We start from the raw sequence: 17,198 nt of genomic DNA, 5'->3' as shown, positions 1-17,198 counted from the left end.
AGCAGTATAATTCATAAAAATCCAAAAGTGAAAATAACCCTAATGTTCATCAGTAGATGAATGGATAAATAAAATGTGGTATATCTATATGCTGTAATATTATTTGGCACTAAAAAGAAATGAAGTAATGATATATCGTAAAACATATAAGAATATCAAAGATATTATAATGAAAGAAGTCAGATACAAAAAAACTACATATTCTATGATTTCATCTAAATGAATTATCTTTTTTTTATTATTTTATTTATTTATTTTTTGGAGAGGTTTTTTGCTATAGGGCGCATGCGCTCGCCAGACAGAGAGAGACAGAGAGACAGAAAGCGAGAAATCACCCCCCAGGTGGGATGGCCACGCCGCAAACCCTTCTCCGTTCTTGTCTTGGGATCTTGGGCACACATGCACATGTGCCCGGTGTGAGTTAAAAATATGGAACGCTTCACAAATTTGCATGTCATCCTTGTGCAGGGGCCATGCTAATCTTCTCTGTATCGTTCTAATTTATTATATGTGCTACCAAAGCGAGCACTAAATGAATTATCTTTAACAGGCAAGTCTATGGAGCTAGATTAGTAACTGCCTAAGACTAGGTGATTGGGAGAAAACATGGTTCTTGTTTTTTTTTTTAAGTGATGAAGTAATGAACATCTTCCAAAATGGATTGTGGTAATGGTTCTATAACTTGGTTGGTAAGAGTACAAAGCACTGAATTACAAATGTTAAATTGGCAAACTATACAGCATGTGAATTATCTCAATAGAGTATTAAAACAAAACAAAAGAAAACAAAACAAAAACGGGGCCAACACGTGGTGTGGTGGTTGGGTGCTGGACTCCACATGGCAGACGGGGGTTTGAATCCGAGACCCAGTGGCTTGAAACTCAAACTAGGTGCTTGTATATGCATGCCCAAAATCTCGAAAGGATAATGAAAAAGGGATTGTGATGTAGCCATCCCTCCTGGGGGGAGATTTGTCACTCTGTCTCTCTCCGTGTCTCTGGTGAGTACATGCACCCTATAGCAAAAATCTCTCTAAAACATACAAACCAAATAAATAAATAAATAAATAGGGAAAATCCATTAGGGAAATGAGTGCTAGCATGTAAGATTAACAAAAGGAAAAACAGAAATATTAAATGTATGCAGTATGTAAACTGAGGCAGACATAAGTTAAGAAATGCTTTCAGGCCAGCAAATGGCATTGTCGTTAAGATGCTGGATTTCCACATGGCTGACTGTGTTCGAGTCCTGGGCCTAGCAGCTTAAAATTCACACTGACCATGTATATGTACATGCCCAAAATCCTGAAAAGAGAATGAAAAGAGAAGGGCGTGGCCATATACCCCAACCCTGGGGTGATTTCTCGCTATTTGTCTCGGCCTCATTGGTGAGTGTATGTGCCCTATGGCAAAAACTTCTATGAAAAAAAAAAGGAGAAAAAAAAGGTTTGGACTGAACCTGATACAGGCTGTAAAATAATCGTTCTTGGAACTAGCAGATGGAATAATGGTTACACCACTGGACTCCCACATAGTCGACCACAGTATGAGTCCTGGATCTGGTGGCTTAAACTTAAGATGAATGTGTGTGTGTGTGTGTGTGTGTGCCCAAGATCCCAAGAAGAAAATGAAGAAGGGACTGTGGCATGGCCATTCTCCCAGGGGGGTGATTTCTTGCTTTCTGTCTCTCCGTCTGTCTTTGTCTCTCTGGTGAGCACACACACCCTACAGCAAAAATCTCTCCAAAAAAATAAATAAATAAAAAATAAAATTTTAAAAATAAAACAAAACAACAGCTCTTTCTAGATTAAATCAAAAGAAACATTAGACAATTTTTTTTCCTGAGAGGTTTTTGCTATAGGGCGTGTGCGCTCACCAGAAAGACAGAGACAGAAAGCGAGAAATCACACCCCCAGCAGAGATGCCACACCGAAATCCCTTCTTCTCCATTCTCTTCTCGGGATCTTGGGCACACACACACATGTGCCTGGCATGAGTGTAAGCCACCGGGTCTGGGACTCAAACCATGGTTGACTATGTGGGAGTCCAGCGACGTAACCACTATGCAATCCGCTAGTCCCAACATTACACAATTTTAAGACAAGAATTACTCAGAACCAACAGATGGTGTAATGGTTATGTCACTGGACTCCCATGTGACTGAGAGCAGTTTGAGTCCTGGACCCAGAGGGTTGAAACTCACATCGGGCATGTGTGCATGCCCAAGATCCCAAAAAGAAAAGGGAGAAGGAATTGTAGCATGCCATTCCCCCAGGGGGATGATTTCTTGCTTTCTGTCTCTCTGCCTGTCTTTGTCTCTCTGGCAAGCACACATACCCTACAGCAAAAATCTCTCTCAAAACAACAAGAATTCACTAGGAAAAGACCATTCAAGATAATGCCAGCATGGACAGAACATAAGAATCTATCCTTAAAACTAGGGCCAGCACGTGGTGCGGTGGTTGACGCACTGGACTCCCACATCGCCAACCTCAGTTCAACTCCCAGATCTGGTGGCCTACCTTCTTTCTCTCTCTCTATCCCCCTTCCCTCTTTGGTCAAGTTGAATAATAACAATAATAATAATAAATACATAATTAAAAAAAAAAGAATCAGGGCTGGCAGGTGGTGTGGTGGTTAAGGACATTGGACTCCCACATGGTCAACCACAGTTCGAGTCCCGGACCTGGTGACTTGCTTTCTCACTTTCCCTTTCTCTCTCTCCCTTTCTCATTCTCTCACACTCTGTCCGTCTCTGGTTAAATTAAAATAAATGAATAAATAAAATAAATAAAGTTAAATAAAATAATTATTAAAAAAATCAATCCTTAAAATAAGATGGAAGAAAGGTGTTTTTGTGGAGGAAAATGATTCCAATTCCTCAGGCAGTATGGGAAATCGTAAGTCAGTTGCCAGAGTGAAAGGTAAAATATACAGAACTAAAATATATGTTAAACAACATTAAGGGGGATATCAATTTGGAAGTCTCGTCTAGAGAATGAATGAGTTAACTTATGAGAATGAAGAGATATTTTCAGGGTTAGAAGAACAACAGAGAAATGGAAAACAGAACCACTAAAGAATCTCAGACTGGGGCTGGGGAGAAGTTAAGGAACTAGATAAATGCACAGAAAGAGACCAGGTTATTGTGAGGGCATAAGATACAAGGTAGTGCTGCCAATTAGGAAGGAAAATCAGTATTTTCTAGTAAAGCAGGAAAGTGCAACAAGTAGAAGACAGTAATGAATTCCACGAATTCTATATGGAGCGAGGCCTGGAAGGTAGAAATTCATAGTAAGGGAGGTAAAAGGAATAATAGAGAGAGCTGTAACAGAATATAAAAGAATTGATTATGGAATCCAAAGAGAAAAAACTAGGCAAACAAAAACCAAGATGTAAAATAAAATAAGCAGATTGTGTATCAAAAGAAAAAAAAAAAAGAGGTACAATTCTCTTTAAAGAGCTAAAAGAAAAGCCCTAATGTGGGAAGAGGGATACACAGAGGCACTGTTGTGTATCATCAGACACCCACACAGCCTTTATGACTGATTAGAATAAGACTTCCTGGTTCTCACCTGGACAGACCTGACTCTGTATTTCATCTTCTACTGCCCAAGGTTCTTCTCCTCGTTCTAACTTGGAGAATACATCTGGTTTTCTGTATTGATACCCTGTTAACGGAATGATAGAAGACTTAGACCCATCAAACTGGGATGAAGTATTACTATATTTAAAGATTAGACAGTTTCCACATCTGCAAAGTAGCGGCTTTTCTCTCAGAAGGCACATGGTATCCTTTTCTCAGGAGCCAGAGGAGGCACTAAAAAATCTGCCATTTACGGCTGGCAAGTGGCGTGATGGTTAGGGGTGCTGGATTCCCACATGGCTGACCGTGGTTCAAGCCCTGGACCTGATGGCTTGCTCTCTCACTTTCCCTCTCTCTCACTCTGTCCTTCTCTGGTCAAATTTAAATAAATAAATAAAGTTAAATAAAATAATTCTTAAAAAAAATCTGCCATTTAGAGAACTGCAGTGGCTTCAAAGTTTAAAAGTAAAGAGAGAAAAAGTCACTAATTGGCACCCTCTGAGTGACACAAAGTGGCTTCCTCACCCAGTGACACCAGGTTGCCATAGTTCTCCAGCATCACGTCCCGGTACAGGTCCTTCTGAGCAGGGTCCAAGAGCTGCCACTCCTCGCAGGTGAACTCCACAGCCACATCCTCAAGTGTCAGTGATTCCTGTAAAAACACCATCTGCTTAACCTAAGTGCTTTTCTTACACTGATTCATAAGAAATGTAAAGGAAGTTGGGGCTAGCAGAGGGCATAATGATTACGTTGGTAGACTCCCGCATGGCTGCCCCCAGTTTGAGTACTGGACCTGGCGGCTTGGAACTCACACCTGGTGTCTGTGCATGCACACCCCAAATCCTGAGAGAATGGAAGATAAGAGATTGTGTGTGGCCATGCCCTTCTGGGGGGGGGGTTCCTCACTTTCTGTCTCTCTGTCTCTCTGTCTAGTGCACATGCCCTATAGCAAAAATATCTCTCTCTAAAAAAAAAAAAAAAGAAATGTAAAGGAAGTTGTCCTGCTCATATTAACAATAACAGTACAAACTGCATCTATAAGCCTACTGTGTTTTACTACTTTGTCAAAGAATCAATTTCCAAGTATGCTGCATTTGTGCAGTAAGCACATTCACTCAGAGTGTAGATGTTCTCCAACTTATGATGGTTTAAGAATTTTTTTTACTACGAGTGCAAAAGCAATATACATTTTGTAGAAACCTTAACCCTATCATAAATCAATGGACCTACAACTTAACCATAGTTTCAACTTCTCATGCATTTTCAACTTACAGGTATTTTAAACTTAGCATAGATTTATCAGAACATAACCCCATAGAAAGTTGAGAAACATCTGTATAGGTTTTTCTAACAGGTAGCCATCAACTCTTGCTACAAGCAGGTTTTATGTATAATTTTTTGTTTCACCATCTATCCACCACTCGAAAAATTAAATGCTGGGGGGACCAGCAGATGGTGTAAGGTAACATCACTGGACTCCCACGTAGTTGACCGCGGTTTGAATCTCGGACCTGGTGGCTTAAACTCATGCCAGGCGTGTATGCGTGCATACCCAAATCCCAAGAGGAGAATGGAGGAGAAGGGACTGTGGACTGGCTATTCCCCAAGGGGGTGATTACTTGCTTTCTGTCTATCTGTCTCTCTGTGTCTTTCTGGTGAGCGCACATATCATATAGCAAAAACCTCTCAAAATAACAAAAAAAATTATATGCTGGGGCCAGCAGGTGGCGTAGTGGTTAAGGCACTGGACTCCACATGGCTGACCATGGTTAGATTCCCAGACCTGGTGGCTTATTTGTTTGCTTTCTCACTTTCTCTCTCTGTCTCTCCCTGGTGAACACACATGTCCTATAGCAAGTTAAGAAAATAATAATAAATAAATTTAAGTAAATACTTTTTTTTTTTATTAGAGAGATTTTTTGCTCGATGGTGCATATACTCACCAGAAAGACAGAGAGAAACAGACATAAAGTGAAAAATCACCCCCACAGGGAGAATGGTCACACCACAATCCCACAATCCCTTCTTCTCCATTCTCCTCTCAGGATTTTGGGCATGCACGCACATGCACTGGGCATGAGTTTCAAGCCACTGGGTTTGGCATGCAAACCATGGTTGAGTATGTGGGAGTCCAGTGACATAACCATTACACCATCTGCTGTTCCCGGTAAATAATTCTTTTAAAAAATTATATGCTGGTAACATCCAGATATAGAGCATAGTTTGCTATATTCACTGGAAGCTTCCCAGCTCGTACAAGAATAAAACACAAAGAACAACTTCTGGGACCAGCAGATGGCATAATGGTTACATCACTGGACTCCCACGTGGTCAACTGTGGGTCGAATCCTGGACCCTGTGGCTTAAATTCATGCTGGGTGCATGTGTGTGACTGCCCCAAATCCTGAAGTGAATGGAGAAGGGATCATGGTGAGACGATTTCCTCTGGGAAGTGATTTCTTGCTTTCTCTCTGTCTCTCCAGTGAGTACACATGCCCTACAGCAAAAACCTCTCTCTAAAAAAAAAAAAGAAAAGAAAAATGACACAAAGGACTCCAAATGTTATAATCACAGGATACAATAAAAAAGAGTTTAATTATTGTTTAAAAAAAGAATTATCTAACTTTATTTTTTTATTTTAATTTGACCAGAGAGGGGCAAAATAAGAGAGTGAGAGGGAAAGTAAGAAAGCAAACCACCAGGGATGAGATTTGAACTGTGGTTAGTCATGTGGGAGTCCAGCATCTTTAACCACCACACCACCCGCTGGCCCCAAAAGTGTTTAATTATTTAATGGGAGTAAAAGAAAAAAGAAAAAAAAAGTATAGGGCCAATAGGTGGTGTAAAGGTTAAAGGCACTGGATCCCACATGGTTTGAGTCTGGGGTCCAGTGGCTTGAGAATCACACAGTATGTGTATGTACATATCCAAAATCCTGAGAGAGTGGAGGAGGAATTGTGGCATGGGTATTCCCCTGGAGGAGGGAGCTGATTTTTCACTTTGTCTCTCTCTAGCAAGTGCATTTGTCCTATAGCATAGAAACTCCTTAAAAAATCAGTTCAATTTGGAAAGAAATTGTTCTTGAAAAACATATACTGGGGTCAGCAGATGGTGTAGTGGTATGTCACTCGGCTCCCACATGGCTGACCACGGTTCCAGTCCTGGAAATTCACACTGGGATTATGTGTGTGTGTGTGCATGCCCAAGATCCCAGGAAGAGAACAGAGGAGAAGGAATGGAGGTGTGCCATCCCCTCTGGGGGCTGATTTCTCACTTTCCCTCTCACCGTCCCTCTCTCTCTCTCCAGCAAGCACACATGCCCTAAAGCAAAAACTTCTAAAAAGAGAAAGAAAAAGAAAAATATATACCAAATAAAAATGTACCCGCAGGGGCCAGCAGGTGGCATGGTGGTTGAGGCACTGGATCCCATGGCCAGTGGGATTCCCATTTTGAATCCTGACCTAGTGGCTTAAAAAACATGCCAGGCATTTGTGCATGTGTGCCCAAAATCCCAATAAAATGAAAGAACTGTAAGAATTCAGTAAAAGGTAAGAATTGTACTTGAAAATGGGAAGAATATAATATATTCTGAGATGAAGTGAAGTTATAAATTTACCATATAATTCAGCAACTCAAATCCCTATGAGACAATGTTTCTTGCAACTCCCAAATGCCAGTCTAGCCACCTGTTCAAGGCAAGTGAAAGACATGCAATTCTTTTATTTCTCTAGGCTATTTAGGTTTTATACCTAGGAAAATTCAGATACTCAAGGCTGAATCCTTTGAATGACCTTGCTTTGGTTCCATAATCACATTATTCACTGAGTTTGCTTGGTTAATTGCCATAGGTTTCTCTGAGGAGTCCTGTAAATAAATAACGCCAGTAAGAAATCTGCTCTGCTTTTATTAGAATACTATTACTGTTCAAAACATTGCCTACCTGTTGGAGACAGAAACCAGCCCAGGCCTGAGAGATAAGCCAAAAGGTAAGAATTCAGAAGGGAGTAGAAAGCAACCCCAATCCCAAACAGAAAGCTGCAGGGACTGCATGGTCAACCAGATGGAGCGCCAAGCATGGCCTGTGTCTTAAGATGTTTGACATCATTCCACAAGTCAAGATATTGTCTAAGTACTAAGTTAATGAAAGCTATTAATCTTGTACCAGGAACATAGCCTACAAAGAATGTCATGTATATTATACACTAGTCTCTATAGCCAAACTCACTCACTGCTTATCTGATTTAGTTTAGAATAAATGGGCTCTGCTAAGGCAAAGTTTTGCTTATGCTCCAAGAGAGTTTTAGCCTGCTGCTTTAACCTTTTCCTTGTTGCTCTCTCTTTTTTTCAAAGAATGATTTTTTATTAATCTTTATTATTATTTTCCAGTTTGATCGGAGAGAGGGGTAGGAGGAGGAGTAAGAAAGCAAGCCACCAGGTCTAGGACTTGAACCGCAGTCGGCCTTGTGGGTGTCCTCCACTTTTTTTTTTTTTTTCGAGCAAAAACTTCTAAAAAGAGAAAGAAAAAGAAAAATATATACCAAATAAAAATGTACCCGCAGGGGCCAGCAGGTGGCATGGTGGTTGAGGCACTGGATCCCATGGCCAGTGGGATTCCCATTTTGAATCCTGACCTAGTGGCTTAAAAAACATGCCAGGCATTTGTGCATGTGTGCCCAAAATCCCAATAAAATGAAAGAACTGTAAGAATTCAGTAAAAGGTAAGAATTGTACTTGAAAATGGGAAGAATATAATATATTCTGAGATGAAGTGAAGTTATAAATTTACCATATAATTCAGCAACTCAAATCCCTATGAGACAATGTTTCTTGCAACTCCCAAATGCCAGTCTAGCCACCTGTTCAAGGCAAGTGAAAGACATGCAATTCTTTTATTTCTCTAGGCTATTTAGGTTTTATACCTAGGAAAATTCAGATACTCAAGGCTGAATCCTTTGAATGACCTTGCTTTGGTTCCATAATCACATTATTCACTGAGTTTGCTTGGTTAATTGCCATAGGTTTCTCTGAGGAGTCCTGTAAATAAATAACGCCAGTAAGAAATCTGCTCTGCTTTTATTAGAATACTATTACTGTTCAAAACATTGCCTACCTGTTGGAGACAGAAACCAGCCCAGGCCTGAGAGATAAGCCAAAAGGTAAGAATTCAGAAGGGAGTAGAAAGCAACCCCAATCCCAAACAGAAAGCTGCAGGGACTGCATGGTCAACCAGATGGAGCGCCAAGCATGGCCTGTGTCTTAAGATGTTTGACATCATTCCACAAGTCAAGATATTGTCTAAGTACTAAGTTAATGAAAGCTATTAATCTTGTACCAGGAACATAGCCTACAAAGAATGTCATGTATATTATACACTAGTCTCTATAGCCAAACTCACTCACTGCTTATCTGATTTAGTTTAGAATAAATGGGCTCTGCTAAGGCAAAGTTTTGCTTATGCTCCAAGAGAGTTTTAGCCTGCTGCTTTAACCTTTTCCTTGTTGCTCTCTCTTTTTTTCAAAGAATGATTTTTTATTAATCTTTATTATTATTTTCCAGTTTGATCGGAGAGAGGGGTAGGAGGAGGAGTAAGAAAGCAAGCCACCAGGTCTAGGACTTGAACCGCAGTCGGCCTGGTGTGTGTCCTCCCCTTTTTTTTTTTTTTTTCGAGTCCAGCACTTTTAACCACCACACTGCCTGCCAGCCCCTTACTTGTCTCTTGTCTAAATCCTTTGCAACACCCTGCCTTGAAGCCCTGAGTTTCTCATACTCACAATCTGAGAAAACACATGACCTTTAGATGCATGTAGAAACGTGCTTTTGTGAGCTACTTTAGCAATGACTATTGAGAGCATTTATATACAAAACGTTATTTTCCTGTTGTCATCAGTTATTTTTTTTTTCTTTTTCTTTTTTTTTTGGAGAGGTTTTCGCTATAGGGCACGTGCGCGTGCCAGAAAGAGACAGACAGAGAGATAGAAAGTGAGAAATCTCCCCCGATGGGATGGCCATGATGCAATCCCTTCTCCTCCATTCTCCTCTTGGGATCTTGGGCACACACGCACACACACCCGGCGTGAGTTTAAGCCTCCGGGTCCGGGACTTGAACCGCGGTCGGCTACGTGAGAGTCCAGCAACATAGCCATTATGCTAACTGCTGATCCCATCAGTTATCTTTTTGTTGTTGTCCATATCTGATACCTGATACTGCAGGGCAGTATGAGGCTAGAAAAAACTATGTGTTTATCAAATTTTGTCTCAAAAAGATCAGAGAAATTACATGATACCAGTCATTTTTACGTCTTTAGACAATTTATATCTAAAAACAATTGGCTTTACATTAATAAATTTTTTTTTGGAGAGGTTTTTGCTATAGGGCGCGTGCGCTTGCCAGACAGACAGAGAGAGACATAGAGACAGAAAGTGACATAGAGACAGAAAGCAAGAAATCAACCCCCAGAGGGGATGGTCACGCCACAATCCCTTCTCCTCCATTCTCCTCTCGGGATCTTGGGCACGCACGCACACGCGCCCGGCGTGAGTTTTAAGCCACCAGGTCCGGGACGCGAACCGCGGTCAACTACGTGGGAGTCCAGCGACATAGCCATTACGCTAACTGCTGGTTCCCAATAAATTTTTTTTTTTTATATTCTATTTTTTTCACTTCATTTTCTGTCCTTTAAAAGAATAGACCTGAAGCTGGTTCTAAGTCAAAACTTCTCCATCAGAGAAGTTGGGCTCATCTGATCTTCACTTTTTTTATACTCGTTTGTCTATTACTGCGTTTACTTTTAATCTATAGCCTTTCTCACTCAAAAAAATGTGTTCAACTGATACAAGTCCTCACAAGTGGCGCCCAACGTGGGGCCTGAATACAGAAAAAAAAGAGGTAAGTAGACACTCCTTAAAGCCAGGCAGATATTATTAAATAAGATAAAGATCCTATAGAGTAAAATAAAGAATAAAAAATATAGAGTAAAAACAACAAAAAAACAGAGTAAAAAAAGAGATATCAGAGAAAAAAGGAGTAAAGAGATATCAGAATAAAATAAAGAGATACTAGAACAAAAGAGTGAATTTGATTATTGTCAGGTATAAAACATGAAAACATAATTGTCTAAAGACAGAGATACGTATGTATAAATGTTGTCTTATATGTTAAAAGCTAGAGGCAATAAAGTTAGTATCAAACAGTTACATCAGTTCCTGAATTTTGTACAGGAAAAATGCCCTTGGTTCCCAGAGCGAGAAACAGTTTGTAAAGAGACCTGAGACAAGGTCAGAAAACAGATCAGGGAATGACAGACAACAAAAGATCCTAACAAAATTCCCATTTTTGCCTTCTCCCTGTAGAATTTAATTAAAGAGTGCTTGAGACAGAACCCTCCAGAAAAAAACAGAGCTAGTTTAATAACTCCACTGACAAACACTTCAAAGGGCTATACCTTCCTCTTAACTAAAAAAAAAAAATCAGAGTCTGTAATCAAAGACAAAGATAAAAAAAGTAATACCTGGTTAAAAAAGATTGTCTTTTAAAATTAGATAGACTGAAGATTGCAGATTCTAAAGCAATTGCAGGGTGGGAAGAAAACCGAGCCCCTCCCCCCACACACACACAGCTCACTGCTTCCCAGTCAAAACCTACTTGTGTATCAAATGGCACGAAGACAAAAAACAAAACAAAACAAACAAAACAAAATCTCCCACTTTAAGCTCCAAAACACATTTCTACATGGATCTAAAAGTCAAATTGCAGCTGACCACCTGCCAGCCCCTTCCTTGTCTCTAGTCTCAATCCTTTGCAACACACTTCCTTCAAGCCCCGAGTTTCTCACACTCACCCCAACACCTCTAGAAAGAATTTCAAAATTTTCCTGAGGTCTAAGTGCCATTATACACACACATATGCGCACGCACACACACACACACACACACACACACACATGTGTGTTGTATATATATATATATATATATAAAATTTGTCAGAGGTCACTAGAGACACAGAGATAGATTTATTCACCAGAGAGACACACAGAGAGAAGGTAAACACATTTCCTAATGGAGTGTGGTCATGCTGCAATCCCTTCTCTTTAATTTCTCTATCCTGTTAGGATTTTGGACATCAACACAAAAATATCTAATGTGTTTTTCAAGCTGCCAGGTTCAAGATTTGAACCAGGTGGTTAGCTATGTAGGATCGAGCTACCCCAACCACTAGGACATGGGGCTGGTCTGCCATAAACTATTGACATTCCCTGAGGAACATCTCAGCTTTCTCCTCATAGCCATTGCATTTCATACAACTTAGCATGATTCTCTAGTGGTGTCAGCAGTAAAGATATATCAGATGCAGGAGCCGGCAGGCGCTGTGGTGGTTAGGGCAGCTGGGCTCCCACATGACTGACTGTGGTTCGAGTCCCCGACCTGGCAGCTTGCTTTCTTACTGTCCTTCTCTCTCTCTTTCTCTGGTCAACTTCAAAAAAACAATAAAAAATAAAATAAAATAATGACAATGTCTAAAATAAAATAAATCTTAAAAAAATATATATCAGATGCAAATTGACAGCTAATGTAATTCTTCTGTCACACAATTACACAACGATAACATTAGTCATATAGTAGGAATTATAAGAGCAATGTATTTCTGGTCCTATTTTGTCATGATGTTGGAATTAGAGTCAAGGTTATTTCTCTCCAGACACTGAAATGTTTTCTTTTTTAAGAGATTTTTGCTATAGGGTTTGTATGCTCGCCAGAGAGACAGAAAGTGAGAAATCACTGCCCGGGGGGAATGGCCACGACGCAATCCCTTTTCCTCTATTCTCCTGTTAGGATTTTAGGTGGGCATGCACACACACGTACCTGATGTGAATTTTATGTCTCCAGGTCTGGGACGTAAACAGTTGTCAACTATGTGGGAGTCCAGTGACATAACCATTACACCAACCACGGTCCCAACGTGGAAATAATTTTATATTGTCCACAAATCCATTAGATAATGAAGGATAAAAGAGAAAAATTAAACATGACAAGTCACCTGGACATCCATCATTCTCTTCTGTTTGAGGAAATGGCCAGCAACTGGGATACTGGGATGGATACTCTTTTTCTCTTCTGAATATGCCCTTAATTTCTAAGTAGACATCTCAGTGGCTTGTCAAAGCTATCCACAGAAATTTCTAGGTTCTAAAACTTTCTCTTTCTTCATTCACTTCTCTTTTCCCAGGGTAGCCAGGGCCTGTGGGCTGAAAAGCAAAAAACTTTCAAGAGTGCATTCCTTGTCTTTGTAATTCACCCTAACACATAGCCCCTAGTATTCCTGTCTTTTAATTTGGTACCTCACATTATTTCTTACCTCAGGCAGATAAAATGTAAGACCCCAAATGTGTAGGAGGAATACCATCTGTGAAGTGTGGAAATAGTGTGACTGTGAAAGGAGAGGTGAAAAGGAAAATGGGTACAGCACAAGGCCTCAGTGGCAGGAAATTCTCAGATCAAATTTTAGAAATAAGGCCATATGGACATGAGAAACTTTTTCTTTTAAACTATGTCCCACATACCTCTTTAAAAGCTTTTATACGTTCTATTTATATATATGCTCCCATATGAGAAACAGAGACCACATCAAAAAGACAGAGAAGGAATATGAGATAAAAACACAAATTTAAAAAGCAATTCAAAATATAAATAATAAATGCTGACCTCCCTTAAAGATTGCTCCATCAGTGAGGTCCCTCCCATATGCCAAAATAGCAGCCTTTATGTACTCACATATAAAACCTGAAAGGAAATACACCTAAGAAATAGGCAGCAATTTTTCAGGAAGAAAAAATAGGACTCTTAAACAAAAAGTTTACTAATTTTAGATATGCTGAATTATTCGCACAGCCCCAAGCTTTCATTTCTGAGGGTTGAAGAGAATGGGGTGATAGGAGAAGAAAAAATTAGTGGAGGAGGGACTTGGGCCTGAAGCTTTTAGGGAACGTTAACATTTTCAGATCTGTTCCAAAAGGTGGAAGCACCAGAGAGGGTACTTAAGTCTCCATGGCTTCAGCTTTGTCACATTTCTGCACTAAACAGCGATCAACAAACTTGGCATAGACCGACAAGGATGCTGACCTCTGTGGTGGTTAAGGCGATGGACAGTGGGGGGACAAGTTTTAGTCCCAGACCTGGTGGCTTGCTTTCACCCTTTCCCACTGTTTCTGGTCAAGTTAAAATAAATGAATGAATAAGTAAAATCAAATATATAATTATTTTTAAAAACTGTCACATTGACACCAGCAGATGGCATAAATGATATTGCTGGACTCCCATGCAATTGACAGTGGTTGGAGTCCCATACTCAGTGACTTAAAAACTCGTGGGGGGTGGGGTGGGATGCGGGTAGGGGTGAGTGGTGGGTATGATGGGTACTCGGACGCGGACAGCAGGTGGCCTGGTGGTTGTGACGCTGGGTTCCCGCAGTTCAAGTTTCGGACCAGGTGGCTTGCTTTCTCACTTTTCCCTTCTCTCTCTGTTTGTCTCTCTCTGGTCAAATTAAACAAAAATAAATAATAATAAAAAAAGTTAAATAAGCTTTTTTAAAATTAAGAAAACTCACGCCAGGCGCGTGAGTGTATGCGTGCCTGAGATTTGGGGAGAATGGAGGGGAAAGGATTTCAGTGTGTGCATCCCCCTGGGGAGGGAGTTTTCTCTCTCTCTGTCTCTCCAGTGAGCGCACCTGCCCTATAGCAAAAAACAAAACAAACAAACAAACAAACAAAAAACCAAAAAAACCCTCTCCTAACCAAAACCAAAACCAACTGCTCCATCAGTGAGTTCCCAGACACCGCCTTCGCGGGCACACACCGCCCGACCAGTTCTTCATTTGAGTCCTACAGGCAGCGAGAGCCGTGAAAACCCCGACCTCGGGCCTCTGGAATCTCGGCCTTGATATGCTCAGCCTTTTCATTACTGACCACAAGAATTCCCGTGATGGACCCCAAGGACGCCCATTCCAGACGGCCTTCGCCAACTCGTCCACGCGCCCCTGCAAGACGCACCCACCCGGGGCACGCCCGCCGCCTCGCGGGAGCAGCGGCCTCGCAGCGCGGCTGGACCGACGAGCGCCCGCGCCGCCCGACTCCCTCCTGAGCCGCAGCGGCCTCCCCGGGCCGAACTCACTTCCGGAACCTCCACCAACGCGGAACCGCGGCCACAGCGTTTCTATGGCGAACAGAAGCCGGACTTCCGGCTTTTCACTATGACGTAATAAGCCGGCGCCTGCGACGCCTCCCCGCTGACGGCGGCCGTGTTTAGGTGCCTGAGGCGCGGAAGGCGGAGCCGGCGCTAGGGCGCTAGTGAGCTGGGGAGGGCCACGGGGGTTTCCTCGCTCCTCAGCCCCAGCGGAACGTGGGGCCATTTCCAGAGGCGAACGTGGCGTTAAGGGTCAGGTCTTTTGGGTACAAGGGCACAGAATGAGGTTGCCGCCTCTGGCGGGTTGGCGGCTGTCGGGGCTAGAGCGTCAGGAAAGACCCAAAGATTAGAATGTAAGACGAGAAAAGGAAGCCATGTTTGGGAGACCTGTATTGCAGCTACTTCGTCGGTCTGTAGGACGTGAATCTGAAGTAGCTAGCAGTCTGATCCTGCAAGATCTCGGAGTCCTGTGCAGTTACTTGGGCGAGCGGGTCGGGACCCTGTCGTGAGACAGGTGGAAGGAAAAAATCCAGTCACAATGTTTTCTTTGGCAGCAAATGAGATGAGGAGCTCAGGGGACAGTGAAGTCTACCAAATGGGCGATGTCAGTCAAGAGACAACGTGGCACAGAATATCCGTATTCCGGCCAGGTCTCAGAGATGTGGCCTATCAGTATGTGAAAAAGGGGTCTCGAATTTATGTGGAAGGCAAAGTAGACAATGGCGAGTACACGGATAAAAATAATGTGAGACGGCAGGCAACGACAATCATAGCTGATAACATAGTTCCAGTGCCCAGACCAAAGAGAAGGTGGTACAGTCTCATTTCCATAGCATGTATATAGTCTTTATAATTTCTGAGGAAAAGAATCAGTATGTGAAAAAGGGGTCTCGAATTTATGTGGAAGGCAAAGTAGACAATGGCGAGTACACGGATAAAAATAATGTGAGACGGCAGGCAACGACAATCATAGCTGATAACATAGTTCCAGTGCCCAGACCAAAGAGAAGGTGGTACAGTCTCATTTCCATAGCATGTATATAGTCTTTATAATTTCTGAGGAAAAGAATTAAAGTACTCTTTATATATATATATGCTTTAAAAATTATTTAATTTGATTAGTTATTATTTTCAATGATGAGAGAGACAGACAGACAGAGAGAGACAGTGAGAAAGCAAGCTTCCAGGTCTGGTCTTCAAACCATAGTTGGCCATGTGGGAGTCCAGCGCCTTAACAACCACGCAGCCTGCTAGATCCAGTTTTTTTTTTTTTTTTTTTTCTTTTTTTTTTTTGGGGGGGTTTTTACATTTTTTTTTTTGGAGAGGTTTTTACTATAGGGCGCTTGTGCTCGCCAGAAAGAAGAGACAGAGAGATAGAAAGTGTGAAATCACTCCCCCCCGGGGGGGGGGATAGCCACCACAGTCCCTTCTCCTCCATTCTCCTCTCAGGATCTTGGGCACGCACACACATGCGCCCGGCGTGAATTTAAGCCACTGGGTCCGGGACTCGAACCACGGTCGACTACATGAGAGTCCAGCAACATAGCCATTATGTTTACTGCTGGTCCCAACATTTCTTTTTAAAAAATGAATTATTTGTTATTATTAATTTGACTGGGGGGGGTTCTCTCCCCCTATCTCTCTGGCTCAAGAGTCAGGAGTATTGTGGGCCTTCTCTTAACTGCTCAGGCTCCTCAGCCATTTCTTCAGGTCTCTTTTAGAACTTGTGTGTGAAAGGGGATGGGGTGGATCTTTTGAGATTGTTACACAATAGAATATAGAGAATGGAAAGAGATCATCTCATTGGTCCCCATTCCTACATGAAAGTATATCTCAGTCTTCTAGGTACTCACCCTGCATTTTGTGGCAATGGACACCACCCTTTATGAAGACCCTCACAAATATTTTTATTATTTTTTTGCTCTCTCTTCCAGCTCTTTACCTAATACAGAAACAGAAACCTTTGGTCTTTCTTACTTAGATTTTGGACTTTCTTATTAAGATTTTGGTCTTCCTTATCACTATTTTGCTTCTGAGACTTACTTTCAAAATACACCTTCTTAGGACCTGGAATTTTATCCTTTGTCTGCTGTAGTAGCCCATCTTTAGATGGTGGACATCTGGTGAACTCTCCCATGGAAGGGGTTTACTAGGTAACAAACACTGACCAATGTATCATGCTACATACAGAAGTGCCATTGGAGCCAGTGAGTATACAGGTAGCATGTCATAGAATAGTAATATATAATCAGAATAACTTAAGTGTTTTCAATTGACTGTGGCTTTCATAGAGTTTAACAATACTTCTCAAGGGTAGTGTGACAGTGTTAGAATATATAATAACATGATTATTCCCTTTATGGTGACAATAAAGGGTGTAAAAATTTGCCCTAGGGAGATCACTGTTCAACCTCACAACTTCACATCTGTCACACTAA

At 41.5% G+C, this 17,198-nt stretch overlaps 1 protein-coding gene, 1 non-coding gene and 1 pseudogene across 2 annotated transcripts in view; 1 reads left to right on the top strand and 2 right to left on the bottom strand.

The window, feature by feature from the left end:
• Positions 1-14,688, bottom strand: part of LOC102479080 (zinc finger protein 432) — a 44,243-nt gene extending 29,555 nt beyond the window's left edge. The window contains 4 exon segments of the mRNA XM_006157741.3: positions 3,575-3,670; positions 4,111-4,237; positions 12,620-12,827; positions 14,544-14,688. Coding sequence (XP_006157803.2) covers positions 3,575-3,670; positions 4,111-4,237; positions 12,620-12,634 — 238 coding nt within the window. The 5' untranslated portion in view covers positions 12,635-12,827; positions 14,544-14,688.
• On the bottom strand, positions 424-529 carry LOC114009544 (U6 spliceosomal RNA). Its single transcript, XR_003550946.1, has one exon. It is a non-coding gene; the product is annotated as a U6 spliceosomal RNA (small nuclear RNA).
• Positions 14,689-15,034: 346 nt separating the features above from the next.
• LOC102485376 (single-stranded DNA-binding protein, mitochondrial pseudogene) lies at positions 15,035-15,604 on the top strand (annotated as a pseudogene).
• Positions 15,605-17,198: the final 1,594 nt, after the last annotated feature.

The sequence above is a fragment of the Tupaia chinensis genome, unplaced genomic scaffold, assembly GCF_000334495.1.
Source record: "Tupaia chinensis unplaced genomic scaffold, TupChi_1.0 Scaffold000559_1, whole genome shotgun sequence".
NCBI lineage: Eukaryota > Metazoa > Chordata > Mammalia > Scandentia > Tupaiidae > Tupaia > Tupaia belangeri.
Note: the sequence above shows the minus strand (reverse complement) of the source record. Positions and strands in the feature narration are given on the sequence as shown.